This window comes from Scyliorhinus canicula, chromosome 17, assembly GCF_902713615.1.
Source record: "Scyliorhinus canicula chromosome 17, sScyCan1.1, whole genome shotgun sequence".
NCBI classification, from domain to species: domain Eukaryota; kingdom Metazoa; phylum Chordata; class Chondrichthyes; order Carcharhiniformes; family Scyliorhinidae; genus Scyliorhinus; species Scyliorhinus canicula.
The window spans coordinates 64,805,763-64,823,638 of record NC_052162.1 but is presented as its reverse complement, the minus strand read 5'-3'; the positions used below and the strand labels follow the sequence as shown (position 1 = coordinate 64,823,638).

General features: G+C 44.7%; 1 protein-coding gene across 1 annotated transcript in view; it reads left to right on the top strand.

The window, feature by feature from the left end:
• Positions 1–17,876, top strand: part of drp2 (dystrophin related protein 2) — a 489,581-nt gene that overhangs the window by 443,335 nt on the left and 28,370 nt on the right. Inside the window, exons 17-21 of the mRNA XM_038775302.1 lie at positions 2,694–2,805; positions 5,216–5,352; positions 10,576–10,641; positions 14,648–14,713; positions 17,430–17,588. Coding sequence (XP_038631230.1) covers positions 2,694–2,805; positions 5,216–5,352; positions 10,576–10,641; positions 14,648–14,713; positions 17,430–17,588 — 540 coding nt within the window. The remainder of the gene's footprint in view (positions 1–2,693; positions 2,806–5,215; positions 5,353–10,575; positions 10,642–14,647; positions 14,714–17,429; positions 17,589–17,876) is intronic.

Here is a 17,876-nt window from a genome sequence, read left to right as displayed (position 1 = left end):
TCTGTGTTTGATTCTAGGCTAAGCTAATTTTTTAATAATAATAATAATAATCTTTATTGTCACAAGTAGGCTTGTATTAACACTGCAATTAAGTTACTGTGAAAAGCCCCTAGTCACCACATTCTGGCGCCTGTACACAGAGGGAGAATTCAGAATGTCCAAATTACTTAACAAGCACACCTTTCGGGACTTGTGGGAGGAAACCGGAGCACCCGGAGGAAACCCACGCAGACAGGGGGAGAGCGTGCCGACTCCACACAGACAGTGACCCAAGCGGGAATCGAACCTGGGACCCTGGAGCTGTGCAGAAATAGTGCTAACCACTGTGCTACTATGCCGCCCGCATAGGCACATGCCAACAAATTAATAATTGGCAACACAATGCCACGTCCACATGTCTTTGTTTCGTACATTCCCACCCATTGCTATTCTTGATTATTTGTGAAGTATCTGGGGCGGGATTCTCCAATCCCGCGGCAGAGTGTCCACGCCATCATAAACGGCGTTGCGTTTTACGACGGCGTGAACGGGCCGCTGCCAGGACTAATTCTGGCCCCTACAGGGGCCAGCACGGCACTGGAGTGGTTCGCGCCGCTCCAGCTGCCGATCCCGGCGTGAACTGTGAGCTGAGGGATCCATGGATGCACAGTGGCGCTGGCGCCAACATGTGCATGCGGAGTGGCCTCTTTTAACATGCCAGCTCCGACCCAACATGGCGCAGGGCTGCAGGGGCCAACGCGTAGGAAAGGAGGCGCCCAGCCAGAGAGGCCGGCCCGCCGATGGGTGGGCCCCGATCGAGGGCCAAGCCACATCGGAGGCCCCCCTGGGGTCGGAGTGCCCCCTTCCCCCCCCCCCCTCTACAGGCTGCCCCCCAACCCTTCCATGCCAAATTCCCACCGGCTGAGAGCAGGTTAGAATGGTGCCGGTGGGACTCGTTTCTTTTTTCACGGCCGCTGGGCCAATCGGGGCTGGAGAATTGGCGGGCCGGCCATGTAGAGCGGCCCGCGACTGGCGCCGTGCCAACCACGCCAGCGGTGATTCTCTGCTCTGCGTGGGGATTCTCCGGCCTGGCCCAGGGTTGGGAGAATCCCGCCCTGGTTTGGTACTTCTCAAACTTTTATGGACCTGTTGGCTTCATACTGGTAGTAGTAAATCTTTCATTCGAGAGCGGCACAGCGGCGCAGTGGTTAGCACTGCTGCCTAACAGCGCTGAGGACCCGGCCCCAGGTCACTGTCCGTGTGGAGTTTGCACCTTCTCCTCGTGTCTGCGTGGGCCTCACCCCCACAACACAAAAAAGATGTGCAGGATAGGTGGATTGATCACGCTAAATTGCCCCATAATTGGGAAAAAAAGAATTGGGTACTCTAAATTAATTTTAAAATATATATCTTTCTCCTTCTTCATTCATTCTGCACTCATTCATTTCTCCCTCTCTCTCGATCTGGAGTTTCTCTGTCTGTTACAATTTTGATTCTCTATTTCTGTTTCATGTGGTCTGCTCTACTTTGCGAAATGCAAAGAAATACACAATATGTACAGCACAGAAACAGCCGACTCAAACAAATGATGTGTGCCAGAGCTTATGCTTTGCAAGCCTCTTCCCACCGTCTTCATTTCACTCTATTAATATCACCTTCTCCTCTTTTCTCCCTCATGTTTATCCAGCTTCCCCTTAAATACATCTTTGCTATTCACACCAACCACTTCTTACAGGAGCGAGATCCACATTCTATCCATTCTCTAAGTAAAGAAGTTTTACCTTAACGCCCAGGTGGATTTATTAGGAACATTTTTACTTTATAACCTCCACTTTTAGTCTCCCTTTTATTTCTCACTTTCTTCTCTCTCCTCCAATCTTAGCTCTCTTTCTCTCTCACATCGCTCGCTTTCTCTCTCGCTCTCTCTCATCTCTCTCTCACACACACACACTTTGTATCTCATTTTTTTCTCTTTTTCTATTGATTACCTTTTCTTGTTCTCTTCTTTTTTCATTTTGAATCTGACTGTTTGTAAACTGCTCCCCAGTGCATTGGAAAGACCTTGGGAGTATGGGAGAGTCAGGTGGACTGAACAATCAGTCAGAAAGCATAATGCCATGAATAAATTGTGGGAGTAGGGCTTCATGCAGAGAAATAGAAGGGGGAGTTCACAGAAAGTTCCCACAAACTGAGTGAATTCTTCTTGTATATTATTTTTTGTTCACTTTATACTGATAAATGTCAGAAACTGGTCTAGTTGACAACTCCTAATGGGAACACCACTATTGTGATATAATGTCCTCTTTATCCAACTTTTCATTTTAATGATGGTGTTCCTCACTGAACGGAAACATATCAAACCCCTAGGAAAGAAAAGTGAGGAGTTAACATCTCAAAACAGTCACTGGCTGCATTCGCACTGAACTGGTCTTGTCTGTGCTTGGTGCCTGCTTTGGCACTGGGCATGTTGGTATAAACATTGACTCTGGTGATCATTGTCAATGCTCACACTGGAAAGGGATTGGCGATCTTGCCCATCTATTGGTGTTTGTTGACATTGGCTAACAGTCAGTTCTATCTATTAGTGCCAGCTTAACATTTTTGTCAACAAGATATCTCTGTGTATAAACTGCAAGATTGTTTTCCGTTTGATTCTTGTTTCATGTCCAATTTATATTCCTCACTGTCTCTAAAATCTGTCTTTTCTGCTTCAGATACCGCAGTTTGAAGCAGTTTAATGTTGACATCTGTCAAACATGTTTCTTGACAGGAAGGGCAAGCAAGGGTCACAAACTACACTATCCCATCATGGAGTACTGTGCCCCTGTAAGTAACATATATCATTGCTTACATATCCAAAACAAGCACTATTCCACCATGAGCATTTTGCATTTCCAATTGTAGCCAAAGCTGGTCTGTGCTGATCAGATCTTAGCTAAATCATGTCAGATTTTTGTTTCCCACGGTGAAATTCCTCTATTGAACTGACTGACATTTGTAAGTGACTTTTGGCTGAAAGCAATAATAGCAGGTTTTGAACAATGAGATCTCTGGACCTGAAATCATGGCCAGAATCTAATAAGATACAAAGGAGCAGATTTAGGCCATTTGGTCCATCAAGTCTGCTCCACCATTCAATCATGGCTGATATGTTCCTTATTCCCATTCTCCTGCCTTCTCCCCGTAATCCCTGATCTTCATATTAATCAGGAAATCCCCTTATTAATCAGGAACACCAGATTTGTGCTTGAGGTGCTGTTACCTACAGGGCTACAGATCAAGAGCTGGATGGTGAAATCAGACAGAATAGTTCTGTCTTAGAACATCAGAATTAGGAGCAGGAGTAGACAATTTATCATCTCGAGCCTTACACCGTTCAATAGGGCAGCACGGTAGCATAGTGCTTGGCACAGTTGCTTCACAGTGGCAGGATCCCAGGTTCGATTCCCGGCTGGGTCACTGTCTGTGTGGAGTCTGCAGGTTCTCCCCGTGTATGCGTGGGTTTCCTCCGGGTGCTCAGGTTTCCTCCCACAGTCCAAAGATGTGCAGGTTAGGTGGATTGGCCATGATAAATTGCCCTTAGTGTCCAAAGAATGTTAAGTGGGGGGTTACTGGGTTACCGGGATGGGGTAGATATGTAGGCTTCAGTGGGGTGCTCTTTGTAAGGACAGTTGCAGACTCGATGGGCCGAATGGCCTCCTTCTGCACTGTAAATTCTATGAATACGACCATGGCTGATCTCATCATGGCCTCAACTCCACCATCCTGTCGAAACAGCATTATGCCTCCTTACCAATATCAGTTTTTTAGGTGTATTGTCTCACCCTCTTTTCCTGGATGTCTCTTCACTCCAGACGATTTTAGCCAACAAGGCAGACAGGCAACTAGGTCTATACCTCTACTCAAGCAGGTGTACTGACTGTAAGAAGGTGAGTGGCAGCAAGTCCAGGAAGACTCGCTCCATGACCCTTTTCCTCCATTTGTGTGCCAATGCCGGCACGGCTTCCTGACATCACAGTCGAAATCTAAGAATCACAGGTGAAAACTGTGTGGGGCTTGACTTAATGGAAATGAAACAGAGTCCTGTGTCAAGCGTGTTTAGCCAGGTGTTTCTCCACGCTGGCAGCGCCGAGAACAACCCCACTATTAAACTGGACTCTGCTTCATTTCTGGGCCTTGATGAGGAACGCCCCAAGGAGGCCGCACTTAGTTCAGTTTCCTGCACCAAATAGCTCCGCTCGCCAGTGCAGGGAGAGTTTGGGGTGCCATTTGGCACCTTGATCTTTATAATATAATAATAGTCTTTATTATTGGCACAAGTAGGCTTACATTACACTGCAATGAAGTTACTGTGAAAATCCCCTAGTCGCCACATTCCGACGCCTGTTCAGGTACGCTGAGGGGGAATTCAGAATGTCCAATTCACCTTACAGCACGTCTTTTGGGACTTATGGGAGGAAACCAGGGCACCCGGAGGAAACCCATGCAGACACGGAAAGAGCATGCAGACTTCGCAGTCAGTGACCCAAGCCGAGAATCATTCTGGAACCCTGGCGCTGTGAAGCAACAATGCTAACCACTCTGCTACTGTGCCCCCCCCCCCCCTCCCCCCTCCACACAGCCCGACTACCTAGGGCTCCCGATTACCTAGGAAATCCCCTCAAGTGCCAGTACGCCTGGTCCATGCTTGTGGAAACCAGTGCTAAATGGCACCCGCTCGGGGTCTCCGAGGAGAGACCGTTTGGCCCCCGGCACTGGATAGATCTCGCACAGACATATTGAAGTGAGACTAACTGCTCACTTGAATATGCAAATCTGCGTCCCGACCTCAAAGCGAGGGATCCAGATTGCGACGTCGCACAAGATCTTGTTAAATGTCGCGGGGCGTGACGAGGCCAGTAAATCTCCCGAGAGGCCTCTCGCCGGATATATCAGCCTCGTTGCATCTCAAGTCGGGTGTGGTGAGGCTGATAGATTGCGCCCACATCCTACAATCATCCCAGATTACCAATGCATAGCATAACCTTTCTGTTATAGACCAGCTTTAAACTAAGCAGTTATGTACTGCACAATTATGCTAAGGGACTGAATCTTTTTCAGACTAGTTTTGCTGCAGATCATCATGGTGAGCAGAGTGAACAGACACTCACTTTGATTCAAACCCAAATCCCATAGGTGAAGAAAGTTCTTTATTTGACTGCATCAACTGGCATCTAAATCTTTTTTCTCTTCCCAGACAACATCAGGAGAAAATGTGCGGGATTTTGCCAAGACGTTGAAAAACAAGTTTAGAACCAAACAGTACTTCAGTAAACATCCACAGAGAGGGTACCTACCTGTCCAATCAGTAATGGATGGAGACAGCATTGACACGTAAGTCAAACCTATCATGATGTTTTATCGCTATCAATTTTGCTTTTCACCTTGAATGGAAAGCTTTTGAATTACTTATTTCTTATGTTGGTGAGTAATTTCCTTGGAAAGATTATCTGCAGATGTTACTTTCCGCTTTCATCAGTCATTGTTTTAAGTTTTCATGCTCTTGCCCCTAGAATTAGTAACAAACAGTTGTGTGCAGTCCCGCAGTCTTCCTATGTAGATCTATACTTTATCCTCGCTAGCCCATTGGCTGCTGAAGATAAATGTAGTATCCTAACAGGCCCACTGGCTGAAATCAGTTAACTCAGCAACAGATGTGAGTCCTTCCTCATCTGTACAGGTTAGAGTTTATCTACCCACTGAATCAATGGAAGAAATTGGAGGACTATTTTACTGATTACCTTTACAATACATACATGATTAAAGCTGGGTTCAGTTGCTATTTTCGGAGCACTTTGCTATTAGAGAGTGAAGATACAGGTAACCAATCCCTTTGATCTCAATTGGTGTAGAGTGAGTTAAGAAGAAAAAGACGAATGCAGAAAAGGATTGGGAGACAGGAAGGCTGCAAGAGCCTGCAGGTTTTTAGAAGAGTTAGGACCTGATTTAACTCCAAAAAACAAAGTCCCATCTGGGTACGTATCGCGGGGTGTTTCTTGGCACCTGCAGTGCCGCAAACGGCCCCATTAGCAAACAGGACTCTGGGTTTTTTTGACCTTGGTGAGGAATACCTTGCCGAGGCCGCATTTACCTCATTTCCTGCACTGACAAGCTCGGGTTACCATTTGTAAATGCTGCCTGATCTTTCGACCACCCTCAGACTCCGCACCATAGCCTCCATACCCCCAATGCCCCAATAGGCCTCGTGGGGGAACTCAAGCCACCCTCACTCCATCTCTTAAGGGCAGGGAACCCCTGGGCCTGATGCCTGGCACAGGCTGCCTGACACCTGAGCACCATGGCACTGCCAGCCAGGCACCCTTGAAGTGCCAGGAAGGCACAGTGCCTGGATGGCACTGCCAAGGCATTCAGCAGGCTGTGCCTAGGTTCCTGGGTGCCAGCGGGAGTGTCAGAGTCCCAGGGAGCCCGACCACCCTGGGCCTCTGATAACCTGGATACCCACCCCACCCTCCCCCCGGTGCTGTTACGCCTGTAAACTGCGCCAGTCGAGGTCTCCCAGGTGCAGGCGTCCTTTCCCAGGCCTGGGAGAGTCGGGCGTGGACATCTTTGAATGAGCCTAACTGCTCACTTAATTATGTAAATCTGGACCTCACCCAGCGAGGGCAAGATCCAGATCGTGACATCACGCGAGATCTCGTGAGGTGTTTCGGGGAATGCAAATCCCACGAGAGGCTTCTCGTCAGATTTTACGACCTCATTACGTCATTGAGTTGGGCACGACTAGGCCGCTCAATCGCATCCCTACTCCAAAGATTAACGCGGGGAAGTCTGTTTGTTTATTTATTTTAAATCAATAGGTGAAGAAATATTGCACCATGTGTAGTCTGAACTTTCACTCCCGGGTCAGGAGGATAGGGTTGGGACAATTCCCGGCTCTGCAAACCCAAACAGCGAAAAAGACCCGGGAACATCAACCTTTCAGTTGGGGGCAGGGCGTAATGAGAGTCATGGCAGTTCATCCAGGAAACAGTATGGAGGCAGAACAGGAAGTCCTGGTGCAGAGATAGGCTGGATGGAAAGCATGACCTTGGTGATATGGGATTTTGTTACAGCTTTAGGGAAAAAAGACAAAATCTCCAGTTCTTACCCCTCACAATCCCTCAGCCCTACCCTCACTCTTCATGCCCTAACCATGCCAACCCATTCCATTTCTTTTAAATATTTTTTAAATTCTCCTCCCTTTTCACATTTTCTCACAAATTTACACCCAACAGTAAACAATGATCAGAACTGGATAACATCGAACATTAGTTAGGGGGGGATGGGTGGGAGGGCTGGGGGGGATGGGTGGGAGGGTTGGGGGGGAGGCTGTTTGTATTAAGGGTGACTATGGGTAATCCCTGATTCCTTTTTGTCATTTGTTTATGTAAACATGCGGGCTGATGTTTGGGGGTTGGCGGGAGGATGGGATCGTTGTTATTGTTACGGGGATTGACATATTTGTTGCTGATTATTGTTTATTGTTGATGGGTGTAAATTTGGGAGAAAATGTGAAAAAGGAGGAGAATAAAAATATTTAAAAATAAAACAATAATCAGTAACCAATGTAATGTCAATCCCCACATCAATAACAACGATCCCATCCTCCCACCAAACCCCCAAACATTAGTCCGCATATTAACATAAACAAATGACAAAAAGGAATCAGGAATCACCCATGGTCACCATTAACACATACAGTCCCCCTCCCCCCAACCCCCTAATGTTCGATGTGATCCAATTCTCTAAAGTGCATAATGAATAATGCCCATGAATTGTAGAAACCCTCCATCCTCCCCTCAGTTCAAATTTGGCCTGTTCAAGCATTAACCCATTCCTTTTCATGCCTCTCCTCCCTCTCCCCTGGCCCATCAAACGCTCCATGCCAACCATGTCCCCCCACCCTCTCCCATGGCCCATCATGCACTCAATGCCAGCCTATGCCCCTCCATCGTCTCCCATGGTCCATTATACACTCCATGCCAGCCTATGCCACTCCATCCACCCCATGTCTCGAGATAGCACCAATGACAGTTTAGTACCAACCCATTCCTGCACCCACCATCCTTTTCCCTTGCAGCTTCCATGCTAATTGACCTAGTATGCACCATGGACAGATGTTTGTCATATGCTGAGATTAAATAAAGTGCTTGGGTGTCTATTGAAACATTCACTATTTAAAAACACTCTTGTTGATAAAAAGAAACATTCACTACATTTAACTTCCTCCAAATACTAAATTCCTTATTTCAAGAAGTATTTGCATTCATGGTCCCACTTCAAAGACTTTATAAGTACTTGGAACCGTCAATCAAACTGACAGATATTACTGTCATAATGATAGGTTGTGAAATCAGTCATGCAGCACTAATCCTATAATAGTAACCCTCAAGTTTATGTCATCAAATGGAGTGAAATAACAACCACTGATATTAAGCAATTTTTTTTTAAATAAATGTTTTATTGGGTTTTTGAACAAGGTATAATTACCGTTATGTACACAGAATAAGAAACATACATATATACACATATTTAGAGGAGAAGGGCACACCCCAACATAAAAAGAAATATAATAAAATATGAAATAGAATAGCTGGAGGGGTATTGTGCACCAGCTCGACAGCAGCAGCTCTGTACATCTGGCAAAATTACCCACACCACGTAAGTAGGCGACTGTCTGCGGGGGTGGGGGAGGGGGTGTCGGGGACTGGGGGGGGCACACACACATTTGAGTGCCGGGGAGAAAATCACAGTGTGCGATATTTGGCTGTGCTGTGTGTTGTTGTGTTGTTCTCATCCGCCCCTCCCGGACGGGTCTCGCTGCCATCCCACGCTCGCCCCCACTTCTGCCGCTCCTCCCGTCCTCCATCTCCATTTTCCTTGTTCCCCGCTCCTGGAGGTGTCATGCACATTTTGGCATCCCGTGCCCTCGTTCCGGCTCCTGCTTCCCGGCCCCCGCCCCACCCCGCCGGCCCTCCTCTCCCGTCCCCCCCTCCATGGTTCGCCTCCCTCTCCCCAGGTTTAGCTGTCTTCCCCCCTCCCCCCCCCCCCCCCATGGTTCGTCCCTCCCTCCTCAAGTTTAGCCGTCCCCGTCCCCCCCAGTCCATCTCTCCCCTCCATGCCCCGGTTACCTTCCCCTGATTCCCAACCCTTTTCCCCTGATTCTTGGCCACCTGGCTATTCTTCCTCTTGTTCGTTGGCCACAAACAGGTCCCGGAACAGTTGCATGAATGGCTCCCACGTTCTGTGGAAACCGTCGTCTGACCCTTGGATGGGGAATTTGATTTTCTCCATTTGGAGAGATTCCGAGAGGTCGGACAGCCAGTCTGCAGCTCTGGGTGGTGCTGCTGACCGCCAGCCAAACTGGATTCTACGGCGGGCGATCAGGGAGGCAAAGGCAAGGCCGTCCTCCCTCCTCCCCAGGAATAGATCTGGCTGGTCCGAGACCCTCACCCCCACCACTTTGGACATGGCCTCGAAGAAGGCTGTCCAGTACTCCACGAGTCTGGGGCAAGACCAGAACATGTGGGCGTGGTTGGCACCGTTCACATTTAAGCAATTTTTTAACACTGCAACAGCTTTTTCCTTCAAATATTTAAAGAGTGGGAGATTAAAATGACTTTGACAGTTGTGTTTGGCATTTCCAATGATCTTGACAGTTCAATGACTTTATCCACTTTTTACACACATTCATGTCTAATTTTAACATTCCCAATAAGCTTTTGGCCTCCCCCAAATGGCACCACATCACCCCCAAAGGTAGTCTGGGACCATATTCAAAAGGGTACGCAACCTCGTTAAAACAGAATGCTACCTCCCTGAGTAACTCCACTAATTAGATTTTCTCCTACTAGGTCTAAAGTGCACAAGTCACGTTTTGGTCATCCCATTGGCCAAACGCATATCAGCCTGAAGACAGCTGCACTTTATCATGTGTAGTTGCCTCTGTGAACCATGGTATATGAAGTGCAACCCACACCAACTCCTGCCTATGAAAATTGTGGGGACTGTTTTGGGGTCAGGACTTCCAGATCTGGTCCTCCACAGCCATTTTCCAAACACACTACCCGTGGGAAAATTCAGACTTGTGAATCTGACCATAACTATTGCTTTGCGTGTTCACCCCATTATGAAATAGAGTAGCTAAATATAAAGCCTCACCTCATTTAGTCTTAATTCAGTCCGCCTTGCTTCATGGCACCAAGGACCCGGATTCGATCCTGGCCCCGTGCAGAGTTTGCACATTCTCCCCTTGCCTGCATGGGTCGCACCCCACAACCCAAAGATGTGCAGGGTAGGTCAATTGGCCACACTAAAATTGCAACTTAATTGGAAACATTTTTAAAAATTCAGTCCACCTTCAACAGAATTGAGAAGCATTATGATATAAGTAATTAGATATTGAGCAGTATGAGTATCCTTTGGCACATAAGAACACTGAATCCTGTGTAAGCTGATGCTACTGAATCCAAAAAGATAGCAATGACAGACTCAAGTTTGTGAGTGCGTATTTATACAAAATAGATATGTACCTTTAATGTCTATTTTATGTTTCAGACCTGCCTCGTCCCCAATGTTGCCCCATGCTGATACACACTCCAGGATTGAACACTATGCCAGCAGGCAAGTCAATGGGAACTGTGACAGAATTCTGCATTGGAAACATGGGATGCAATCAATTTTACCAAATGTTGAGTTCCCACCAACTCTTCCATTGACATTAATTGGCATCACTGTCATCTGTTTGGCTAATTCATAATTTTTAGTGTAAAATGTTATCTTGTACATCACCAAGAGTAATTAGACTTTAGACCGACAATTGCACAACATCCAAATATTCCAATTCCTATTCTCTTTCTTGAGGCAAAGTGGAAAGAACCTACCGTAAGGTAATAATAAATGATTGGTCCTGGAAAGAGCATTAACAGCCAATACTACCCCACTTTACTTTTCTACAGCTGTTATTGATATTGACAAGCGGTACATCTGGGAACTACCATCATCTTTGCACTAACTAATAGCTTGAGTATTCCAATATTGGACATGGGAGGGTCACAAAGCTCAATGCACTGGGTGACACAGGCTGGGCACACATGATGAAGAACTCTTTAGTTATAATTTTACATCTGTGGAGAAAGGGGAAAATATGCGATCTTCCAGGAAGCTCTTGAAACAAAGTTGCTTTTTATAGGTGTAAAGGCACCATTAGGCCCCCATCAGCTGTATTAATAAAACTGCACTGCGTTACTACCCTTAAATATAGCAAAGATATTTTCTAATGTAAGGGGAATAAATGAACAATTATATTCTCAGACACAGTCCAATTTGGATTTTGCAATGTGATTGCGTAAATGACTTTAGAGCAGAAACCTGAACCGCAACTCCAGTTCAGAAAACTAGTATAATTGCGCATGCAATTTGTGCTCGGATTTAAGAACATAAGAACATAAGAACTAGGAGCAGGAGTAGGCCATCTGGCCCCTCGAGCCTGCTCCACCATTCAATTAGATTATGGCTGATCTTTTGTGGACTCAGCTCCACTTTCCGGCCCGAACACCATAACCCTTAATCCCTTTATTCTTCAAAAAACTATCTATCTTTACCTTAAAAACATGTAATGAAGGAGCCTCAACTGCTTCACTGGGCAAGGAATTCCATAGATTCACAACCCTTTGGGTGAAGAAGTTCCTCCTAAACTCAGTCCTAAATCTACTTCCCCTTATTTTGAGGCTATGTCCCCTAGTTCTGCTGTCACCCGCCAGTGGAAACAACCTGCCCGCACCTATCCTATCTATTCCCTTCATAATTTTAAATGTTTCTACAAGATCCCCCCTCATCCTTCTAAATTCCAACGAGTACAGTCCCAGTCTACTCAACCTCTCCTCATAATCCAACCCCTTCAGCTCTGGGATTAACCTAGTGAATCTCCTCTGCACACCCTCCAGCGCCAGTACGTCCTTTCTCAAGTAAGGAGACCAAAACTGAACACAATACTCCAGGTGTGGCCGCACTAACACCTTATACAATTGCAACATAACCTCCCTAGTCTTAAACTCCATCCCTCTAGCAATGAAGGACAAAATTCCATTTGCCTTCTTAATCACCTGTTGCACTTGTAAACCAACCTTCTGTGACTCATGCACTAGCACACCCAAGTCTCTCTGAACAGCGGCATGCTTTAATATTTTATTGTTTAAATAATAATCCCGTTTGCTGTTATTCCTACCAAAATGGATAACCTCACATTTGTCAACATTGTATTCCATCTGCCAGACCCGAGCCCATTCACTTAACCTATCCAAATCCCTCTGCAGACTTCCAGTATCCTCTGCACTTTTCGCTTTACCACTCATCTTAGTGTCATCTGCAAACTTGGACACATTGCCCTTGGTCCCCAACTCCAAATCATCTATGTAAATTGTGAACAATTGTGGGCCCAACACGGATCCCTGAGGGACACCACTAGCTACTGATTGCCAACCAGAGAAACACCCATTTATCCCAACTCTTTGCTTTCTATTAATTAACCAATCCTCTATCCATGCTACTACTTTACCCTTAATGCCATGCATCTTTATCTTATGCAGCAACCTTTTGTGTGGCACCTTGTCAAAGGCTTTCTGGAAATCCAGATATACCACATCCATCGGCTCCCCGTTATCTACTGCACTGGTAATGTCCTCAAAAAATTCCACTAAATTAGTTAGGCATGACCTGCCTTTTACGAACCCATGCTGCGTCTGCCCAATGGGACAATTTCTATCCAGATGCCTCGCAATTTCTTCCTTGATGATAGATTCCAGCATCTTCCCTATTACCGAAGTTAAGCTCACTGGCCTATAATTTCCTGCTTTCTGCCTACCTCCTTTTTTAAACAGTGGCGTCACGTTTGCTAATTTCCAATCCACCGGGACCACCCCAGAGTCTAGTGAATTTCGGTAAATTATCACTAGTGCATCTGCAATTTCCCTAGCCATCTCTTTTAGCACTCTGGGATGCATTCCATCAGGGCCAGGAGACTTGTCTACCTTTAGCCCCATTAGCTTGCCCATCACTCCCTCCTTAGTGATAACAATCCTCTCAAGGTCCTCACCTGTCATAGCCTCATTTCTATCAGTCGCTGGCATGTTATTTGTGTCTTCCACTGTGAAGACCGACCCAAAAAACCTGTTCAGTTCCTCAGCCATTTCCTCATTTCCCATTATTAAAACTCCCTTCTCATCCTCTAAAGGACCAATATTTACCTTAGCCACTCTTTTTTGTCTTATATATTTGTAAAAACTTTTACTGTCTGTTTTTATATTCTGAGCAAGTTTACTCTCATACTCTATCTTACTCTTCTTTATAGCTTTTTTAGTAGCTTTCTGTTGCCCCCTAAAGATTTCCCAGTCCTCTAATCTCCCAGCAATCTTTGCCACTTTATATGCTTTTTCCTTCAATTTGATACTCTCCCTTATTTCCTTAGATATCCACGGTCGATTTTCCCTCTTTCTTCCGTCCTTCCTTTTTGTTGGTGCAATTTCCAATTGCACTCAAAGCAGAAACTCTATCCAGGCTTTTTAATGTGAGTGTGGTAATGTTTATGAGACACACCAACAGAGGGAGAAAGCCACGCATTCTAACGTCTCCAATGGAAAAAGGTTCCTCCAGCAGCGTAGTGCACCAGAGCATTGAAGTATGGTATCAAAAAGGAAGGGTATACTAATCTATATGATCCTTCATGCTGTTGGTCTGTATTTGGTTTAAAGTTTCTCATTATAGCTAGCCTGAAAGCAGCTATTTTGCATAGCAGCCTTTTCCTGGCTGACCATGTAAATTTAAGTGATAAGATTAATGAGCACTGATCTGTATTCACATTGCCATAGGGAAGAAACTCATATCTTCACATCAAGGAATGAAATGTCACTTTTACCTAGTTTTAAAACATAAGGCATTGCAACAAACGGTAAACTGAGCTAGAACATTAAGAGTACGGGCATTTCCCATTTTATAACTTCATCACTGAGTACAATATATCTTTTTTTTAAATTTAGAGTACCCAATTAATTTTTTCCAATTAAGGGGCAATTTAGTGTGGCCAATCCACCTAGCCTGCACATCTTTGGGTTGTGGGGGCGAAACCCACGCAAACACGGGGAGAATGTGCAAACTCCACACGGAAAGTGACCCAGAGCCGGGATCGAACCTGGGACCTCGGCGCCGTGAGGCTGCAGGGCTAACCCACTGCGCCACCGGGCTGCCCGAGTACAATATATCTTTACGCAGGAGCTTAAATAGAACTGAGTGGGTATTTTTCAGTCAAGAGCATATTGGGACAAAAATGTGATTGCTACGATCTGAGCTAGGTAAAGGAAATTACTATTTCCTCACACTAAGCTGACAATGGTTGGGATTTACCTGTTCCCCAGTGGTGTGTTTTCTGGAGGGAGAGATGGTTCATCATTGGCCACTAACAGGAACTTCCGGTACTTCTGACGTCAATGGTGTTTTTTATGCTTGCCCGCCTCACCGTCGGGGAACCCACCGTGAGTGGTCACTGCTGGAAGGACTGGAAAATCCCGCCCAATATGGGTTATTTTATATATAGACATTTATTGAGTAAAATGATGCATTATTTCTCCTTTCTCAGGCTTGCTGAAATGGAAAGTAAAAACTGTTCTTTCTTCAGTGGCAGTCTCTCACCTGATGAAAGTGTGTAAGTATTTGAGCACGTCCATTTTTTGTTGCAAACCAAGCATATACAACAAGGGACAAGGACACTCAGTGGGTATATAACTCTGCCATGATATGTTAACTCAATGTTATTACAAATACACAGCTCTTTCTTGAGGATTTTCTCTGGATGATTCATGCTCTATAACTGCAAAGCTGAAAAAATAAACCACTGAGGAGGCTTCTGGCCAATCCAAATCCAACAATTTGCTCTGAATATTCTGCTCACATTTGACAGTTGTAACGAATGTCACTACAACAGCTGACATTTCTAAATCAAAATCCACAACGTTCTCAATAAAACAGCCAATGATATTCTTTAAAAAGTTGATTTTGCAATGTTAACGAATCTGCATCTTCACCAAAACTAATCAGTCCTTCCTTGGACAACGCCCTACATGTGCACCAAGTTTTGTTGAAATCAGTCTATTCGTTTTGAGATATATTGTTTACAGACAAGCAGACTAACAAACAAGAGTGAAAATATTACCTTCACCCACCTTCAGCAGCAGTGGTAAAGACATGTGAGTTAACCTAGCAAAACAAAATGGCAATATTGGAAACACATACCTTAGCAGATGAAGATATTTCACCTTACCATCATTTAAAAAATGAAAAGCAGCATTATTCAGAAACAGTTTTTTAAAAAGACTTGCATTTAGATAGCACCTTCAGGCCATTCCAAAGCACTTTACTAGCAGTGGTAGAAGGATAAGTATTGGTCATGTGGCATATTATTCCTAGTTTAAGAGTGAAATATACAAGGCCCAAAGAATGTTGACACTAATTTGCAGAGATAAAGATCACCAAAGATAGATAAGTGTGAAGACTATCATTGTGATTAAAGATGTAGGTTGTGTTTCAAAAGGAGCAGGATATAGGGATAGAACAAAGAACAATACAGCACAGGAACAGGCCCTTCGGCCCTCCAAGCCTGCGCCGCTCACGTGTCCTATCTAGACCAACCGCCTGTATCCTTCTATACCCCGTCTGTTCATGTGCCTATCCAGATAAGTCTTAAAGGTTGCTAATGTATCTGCCGCAACCACCTCACTTGGCAGTGCATTCCAGGCCACCACCACCCTCTGTGTAAAAAAACTTCCCCCATACATCTTCACTGAATCAATCCCCCCTCACCTTGAACTTGTGCCCCCTTGTCATTTTCAATTCTGCCCTGGGAAAAAGCCTCCACCTGTTCACCTTATCTATACTCCTAATAATTTTATAAACTTCTATCAGCTCACCCCTCAGCCTCTGTCTCTCGAGGGAGAATAATCCCAGTTTATTCAATCTCTCCTTATAACAAATGTTCTCCATACCAGGCAGGCTCCTGGTAAACCTTTTCTGTACTATCTCCAAAGCCTCCACATCCTTCTGGTAGTGTGGTGACCAGAATTGGACACAGTATACCAAATGTGGCCTAACCAATGTAGCTGGAGGTTAAACCTGGGGGCTGAGCTACTCCAGCAGAGGAATCCAGTTTGGTTTGAAATAAATCACACAAAACCAGAAAGAACCCTAATTTCATCGGAGTTAACTGGCCTCACTTGGGGCAATGATGGGGTAGAATTTAGCCTCAGCCATATTGGATGAAGAGAACAAATTGGTCACCATTCTGCACTTCAGTGAGTCCTGCTCATAATGTACACATGTGCCTGTCAAATGGGGGCAGAATACTTCTTCACTGACACTTGCACTCACATGTGAAGAAAGACCACTTGAATGTTCCCTAATATTCAGGGGAGAGAGGTGCAGTAAGCAAACGTTGAAGGAAAAGTTCCTTGAGAATAATTAATTAAGTTTACTTAAAGTTCTGTATTACATTTTACTTTTTGATTAAATTCTAGATGCAATATGAATGTAAATTAAGTTACAGCAATAGTAGTGGAAAACAGGTTGACAGATTACTGATTTATGAAGATATAATCATGAAAGCTATCTGGATGAATCAAATCTCAACTGGTCTGCAAGGCTTTAGGCCGCTACAAAAGTAATTGTCTCCTAGAATAGTTACAGCCCAAAATTATCCAGACCAATTAGTTTGCTGAAAGGAAATTACCAATTATATGCAATCTACAGCCTTCGAAATCTGTGAAATTTATTTGAGTTCTCAAGCCTGCACAACATTATGTTCTGAGTAGGGCAATAACGACACATGTTTAAGTCTGTTTCTGTTTTTACAATCAGAACACATCAGATATAACAGCTACTCCTCAATATTCAATATTGGTCCCAAATATATACAGAGAATATCTGCAGCACCATTACTTTGTGACCCTTTCACATAGCGTAATTTTTCCTGTTACTCTTGTAATAATGCACAGTTCGAATAGAGGGTGGTCCAACGGTAGCTAAATTAAAGTTTCTGGAAATGGATCAGATTACGCGAAATCTGCCTTGGCCTGTGGCATTCCAGTACAATTTTCCAAGTGTTTTTATGCTGCCTTCAAACATTGAGGACACGTCAATCCATGTTAGTTGTTTTCAGCTGCATACTGTTATACAGCTACGGGACAAAATTGCACACAGACTAATGAGTTTAGATGCCGCCAAACTAAACCTGAACAAATTTATCAGAGAATCATTTTCAGATTACCTTGAATAAAAATAAACATAACCAGATTTAGGTCTCTATGGAGTTAAAGACAGCAATGTTGTGTGATCGATGAATTTACAGCATACTCTTTATGTACATGCAGAGATGATGAGCAGTTGATCGTTCAATATTTCAGCCCAGAGACAGATCAAGACTCTCTTCAAAATCCATCTCACAATCCAAACCAGCTCTTGAGTGTGCTGGACACTGAAGAAAAGACTGAATTGGAGGCCATTATTGGACACCTTGAGCATGAGAATAGGTACGACCAATCCCTGTCATATTTTTCATCACGATGGGTGGACTAAAGGTATGTAGATATCCCAGAAGGAACAACACAAAGCATAATCCAGTGTTAGTCACCTTGCTGCCAAACTAAAGTACCAGCTATGCTGTTAAAGTAAATCCCTCAGAGGAACAGGGAAGGTAATGGATCGGACCGAGTTGTTTCTTCTTTGGAAACTGTGTCTCAGTCTGGCCCAAAGTGATTAAGTTAAAATCTTCCCTTTCTTGTGAGTTACAAAGGTCCTAACTGAAATGAGCTTTGAGC